Here is a 6,000-nt window from a genome sequence, read left to right as displayed (position 1 = left end):
TAAGAATGCAAAATATCGTGTTTCATAGTCTACAAGGCATTTCCAGTCACTGATATACACACAGCATGTCTCCTGAGGTCCTGCACATTGCTCAAAATTAAATTTACTTTCTCTAGAGGTTTATCTCCTTTACAAAAAAAAAAAAGATCTCTGTCCTCCTTTAGCCCAGGTCTGACTGTCCACATATAAATGAACGGACGCCCATGGATATAAATGTACTTAAAAGGATGCCGTAAACCTCTTATGGTGTAGTTTCTCCTCAGTGTCTATGCTGAGTTGTAAGGCCCGGGTTAGCTAATGGGTAATGTCCTGTATAGCCCTTTAACCTGTAATACGTCCCTTCATGGGTCACGAGTGTTTCCGAATCCTGTGATGAAGTGCCTCCGCCTGGGCTTTCAAACTGAGAAACTCCCCTTGAATAAAGTCTGTCAGTGTTTTCCGCATTTCCATCTGTAGATAAAAACAATGTCTTACTCAACTGTAAGACTACTACTACTATTAGTATTAGTATTATACAGTAATTATTAACTTTTTAAACACTCAACCACCTACCGGACTTGTGTTTTCAGCTCTCAGGGCATTTACCAGATGTCTGACAGTGAACGGCTTTCCAACTACAACAGTTATTCGCTGCAAAAAAGAAAAAGTACACTCAGAGTCAAAACTGTGACAGTGAAAAATATCAGGTATGACACATCACTCAAGCAAAATATGCATTAACCTGTCCAACTCGAGGGACGTATGGTGTTTGATTTGGTAAAACATCATTCATACCTGAAAAAATATTGTACAGAAACATGTGCTCAAATATGAATTCATAAAGATATGTGCTACGATAACAGCTTATGTCATCTGAACGTGTATGTGCCTAGCTTACCTACATGCCACATAGGTAAAATGATTGGGTGAAGAGAGCACTCAGCAATCAAACGCCCGACTCCTAGAAGGATTTACTTGATTAACAACCAAACAAATCAGGCTAAAACTAACGATTTGCTATTACTGGAGCATATATCTTACCCCATTTTATCCTCATGAACTCTCCAGTCATGTTAACTTTACCTGGGAGGAGAAATGTACCATATTTCCTTTAACTTGTTCCACAAACAAATGTTGAGGTTAAAATTATGAGTGTCCTCTGCTGTCTGTACCCTCTGGAAATATGTGTACCCATTCCCCTTGATTCAGCCTTTCAACCAGGAAATCCATTCCCTTCTGATATACTCCATCACCTAAAAACACAGGACAGTTTAATGCATTCAATGAAATGTACCTTTAAAAAAAAGGTAGACACACACACACACACATATATATAATAAAATTGAAAAAAAAAATCATATAAACCTTATCAACTCCAGTGTCTCATCATATGTTTTTTATACTTGGTTAATATATAAATTAGATGAAAAGAAAGCACTGACAACTTTTATTATAATATTATTAAGCATGTGTTCATGATTATAACATCTAACAGTCAGCTGCAATAAGATAAATTCCTCTTCTTCTATCACTGTGCATTTCAAAAGCACTGATGAGTTTAAGATTAAACTTAATCTTTCTTTACCGTCTCTTTCAAACCATAATTACCAAAATTATCCTGCATACATATTAAACACAGGTACTTGTCTCCAATGGCAGCCAAATCATTTTAAATACTTTATATATATGACAGTCCATCCATTTGTACTTTACTTTTCGTTTAATTTAGTCATTTAAAAAAAAAACCTGTGGAAAATAACATGGGCTCAGATGAGTTCACCTCTAACAACAGGCACACATTTCCCTCTGCTGAAGAATCTGGAGTGTAGCTCTCTTGTGAAACAGATGTCAGAGGCAGCAGGTGTCCTGAGCACACACAGATAACAAATGATACCATATAACACGATGCCACACCTTTACACGAGTCTCCAGATTCTGCTTTCATCCACTCACCATCTCATCCTGTTCAAGTTCCACAGATGCCGGAGCTTCAGGACCCCTGACATCAGAATGTGAACAAACACTATAAATGCATTTACATGTTCAACTGCCAAATCTACTCTAAAATGCCTCAGTTATATAAAATGTGGATTTTTTTTTTTTTAAGCCATGATTTTATAATTCAAAAACCAGGTATCTGATGCTCTGCCCACCCCAGATGTGTGGATCATCCATACAGGACTGATGATTGCACACTGTGATCAGAGGCGTGTCCTTAGGACGCTCATCAACCAGGTCCAACAAAACACCCTGGTTGTGCACCACCAAAGAGTTCAAATAATCTGCAGAAACAGATACATTAGGGTAAAATTAACCTTTTTTATCATTTATAATACACATTATTCAAAATCTGGATGTGGAGAAACAGGTCCGTAGCCAGCTTTGAGGTCACCGCTGTAAATGTTTCATGTTCAAAAATGTAATTTGTCCTCTGAATTATTAATTTGCTGTTTAAAACTCCTCACATGAATGTCTGATTGTATATTTCAGTTTAGAACGTTTGCAAGAATGTTTAGCATTTATGGTATGAAAATAATCGCTGCCAGATGGAGGATTGAACGAGTCTAGAGAGAGTTGTGAGTGAGGGCGACAGCGCCCAGATCTATAATATAAAGTAATATAGAAAAGTAATATAGAAAATAATATTAAAGTAATTCTAAGTGTCTCCGTTTTGGACTTGTCTTTTCCACTTAATTTGACACTTTAGAAAGTTTATAATGTGGGAAGTTTAGGGTCAGCGATATCTTATTTGCAAAACATTTGAAATAATATTGGTTTATTTATATTTGTTTTATAGCAATATCTGGCAACAGTGCATCACTGGCACTTGCTGACAGAATAACACATTTGGTAAGGGAAACGCAAAAAATATCTTGGTATTATCTCTCAGAAACTTTAGCAACGCTGCCAAAAACAGTAGCTTTTTAACACTAGTACACTCATATCTGTAGAACAAGTAGGTTACAGAATGAAATGAAAAAGCCTATGCAAACACTAGCCATGAAGAAGTCTATGCTTTAATCAATATAGTAGTTACATTTTCATAAGAGCACTCGACAAAGTTATCATCCATACAGGAATTATTATTCATGAAAACTATAACAGTTATATGTACCGTTGCATGAATAATAAGCAACTGATCAAATTATCCACCCCAGTTAAACTATTAACACATTTTGTCGCAATGAATAGGGTACGATTTAAAAATTATCATCTCTCCGTAAACTGGGAAAATATCTTTCACAAACATCTACATCTCTGTCTCTTTTTAAAAAAAATAGTTTTATAAACAATTTAACGCCAGTTTAAAGCCAGGCTACGTCCATGTGGAGAGACGTCATACTCACTGGTCCACAGGTAACTGTATGAGCCCACCATCCCCATGATCACTCTGCTGGATATTCTCCAGCCCAGGCGGGGGCATTGTGGGAAGGGCCACGTCACCTCCAAGGGCATCGCCACAGCATTCACCAGCTCTGAGATATTACAGCAGAGAATAGACAATACACTGATTTTGATCTACTAGCAGTGACACAGTTCAGCTGCGGAGTACGTTATGTGTCTGCTCCAGACGCATCAGATATAGCGTGTAATACTTTTGGGATAGATCTGTTAAGCATAAGCAAGAGCTTTATGTCCAAATAAAAACAGAGGAGCAGCGTGACAGATGTTTACACAAATCACACAACCTTGAGAAATAGTGTGATGTGTGAAAACACAAAACACTGATAAAAAACAAACACGACGCTTAAAATCTGCTGAATGCTCAGTCAAACAATGAGAAACTTCCTGATTTTAAACTTGAACTTATGAAAACAGGGTAATTGTACATGACTAAATTTACTTATGGACGTAGTTAATTGTACTCCGCTATGCTGTAATAGCAACGTTAAATTGTAATGTGAATTTGATCCATTGTAAAAAAAAGTATAATTGAGAAAATGTAACCCTCCCACCTTCCGTCCCGTCAGCCGATGGGCGCAGAGATGCAGCTGCACCGGAAGTACTATACCATCGCGAGCGCTCATGGGAGCTGTAGTTTTTTAGTCGTCATGGTTCTTCTTCTTCTTCTTCTTCTTTTGGTGTTTTATGGCGGTTGGCAAACAAACGATAGGTGCATTCCCGCCACCTACTGGGCTGGAGTCTGGACCATTTTTATCGGATAATAAAAAAAGATTTAAAAAAAAAAAACTCTAAATCCTGTTAAACAGATCTTCTTAAAAATGTGTCATTAAAGCATTATATGTTTTACAATGATTCAAGCCATTATTCAACAGAGTTTAAAGTGTACCATTTTCTATCTCCAATTTTTTTTTATTTTTCCAACAAAATTGACCCGTATGCCATACGGCCATATTAATTACTTTTGGGTGGTTTGGGGAATTTTGTCAAGGCTTATTTTCTAATGTAACCTATCGCTGGGCTAACTATGATTAGCAATGTGTATTATTTTAAGAGACCATTCAAAGGATGGCACACACATCTATCGCTGTATGTTTGTTTAACATTTAAACTAGCTAGTGCGCTGAAGGTTGGCGACTTTTCACCTATAAAACAGAAACTTGCTGATTTACTGGATAAAACCAACACACCAGTTCAATTGCATAGACCTGATATGAAGTGTGCACTGCAAACACGAGCATACATCATATTATTTATGATCATCTCCGTCCAGTCTGTACGCAGTATTGCATGCAACCACAATTGTCTTCTTGATTTCTGTGAAGGAATGTCTGCTGGGATCCGGTAAATAATACAGATAATACATGGACAGTAGAAAAAACATTACGTTTACATTTATTCATTTAGCAAACGCACACACACACGCACACACACACACATACACACACACACACACACATACATACATACACACACACACACACATACATATATACACACACACACACAATTGCATAATTAATGAAAAGAAAATAGAATATAAAAAGATTAGAAAGGTAGTTAGATTTAAAAAAAAAAAAAATAGAATTAGAATAGTGAGTGTTAAAGTTAGAGGGTCAAATAAAGATGGAAGAGATGAGAATGAGATGAGATCGAGAAGATGGCTAAGGACTCAATCAGCTGCCCGGATTGAGTTGGGGAGGTCATTCCACCAGGAGGGAACATTTAATTTAAAAGTCCGTAAAAGTGACTTTGTGCTTCTTTGGGATGGCACAATCAAGCGACGTTCACTTGGAGAACACAAGCTTCTAGAGGGCACTTAAGTCTGAAGTAACAAATTTAGGTAAATGGGTGCAGAGCCAGTGGTGGTTTTGTAGGCAAACATCAATGCCTTGAATTTTATACGAGCAGCTACTGGAAGCCAGTGCAAATTGATAAACAGAGGTGTGACGTGTATTCTTTTTGGCTCATAAAAAATTAATCTTCCTGCCGCGTTCTTAATTAATTGTAAAGAAAATTGTAATTGTAAAATCACATTACGACTATGAAATGTCCCAATAAAACATAAAACTAGTGTGTGGCCCTTATTTTTGGACTTTTGAATTCTTCTGCTCTCACCCTCCCAGTCAACTCTCCTAAATGAGAAATTGAAACAAACCAAATTTTGCTGAGATTGGACTATGTTTAGGGTTTGCTCAACAAAGTTGAAATACTTAATCTTAATGACAATAACAGCACGTAATTAATAATTATACAAAACCATTAGAAAACTGTGAATTATGTTAAAAACGAGAACACAGAACACTGTCACCATAAACTCACTCACATTATACCTTCAGGGTTTGCAGTAACAAAAGTGGCATCGGGGGAAAAAAGATGTTTAACATCCACTGGCAAACCAACTCCTTATTCTAAAGTATTCTACGATCTGTTATTGATTTTCATTGTTCAACTCTTTATTCCATCTTTATTCCATTATTTAACTCCTTATTCTAAATGATCTATTACAATGATTCTTAAATCTGTTGCTTTTGTAAATGTCCCCCCATCTAGACCATACCAAAGGGGTTATAAAACCATAAAGTCATTGTTTTTTATTCAGAACTCCAGGTGTGCAAA

At 36.7% G+C, this 6,000-nt stretch overlaps 1 protein-coding gene across 1 annotated transcript; it reads right to left on the bottom strand.

Annotated features, from left to right (window-relative positions):
• tafazzin (tafazzin, phospholipid-lysophospholipid transacylase) lies at positions 1–4,019 on the bottom strand. The gene is made up of 11 exons (XM_059527140.1): positions 3,936–4,019; positions 3,327–3,455; positions 2,133–2,261; positions 1,933–1,978; positions 1,760–1,845; positions 1,152–1,232; positions 1,021–1,062; positions 878–940; positions 722–774; positions 553–630; positions 1–450 (listed from the first exon to the last, which is right to left on the bottom strand). The coding sequence occupies exons 2-11, from the start codon at positions 3,433–3,435 to the stop codon at positions 349–351; spliced, it is 789 nt and encodes a 262-aa protein (XP_059383123.1). The 5' UTR covers positions 3,436–3,455; positions 3,936–4,019; the 3' UTR covers positions 1–348.
• Positions 4,020–6,000: the final 1,981 nt, after the last annotated feature.

This window comes from Carassius carassius, chromosome 37 (genome assembly GCF_963082965.1).
Source record: "Carassius carassius chromosome 37, fCarCar2.1, whole genome shotgun sequence".
NCBI lineage: Eukaryota > Metazoa > Chordata > Actinopteri > Cypriniformes > Cyprinidae > Carassius > Carassius carassius.
The sequence above is the reverse complement of the archived record's forward strand: the minus strand, read 5'-3'. Positions and strand labels throughout refer to the sequence as shown.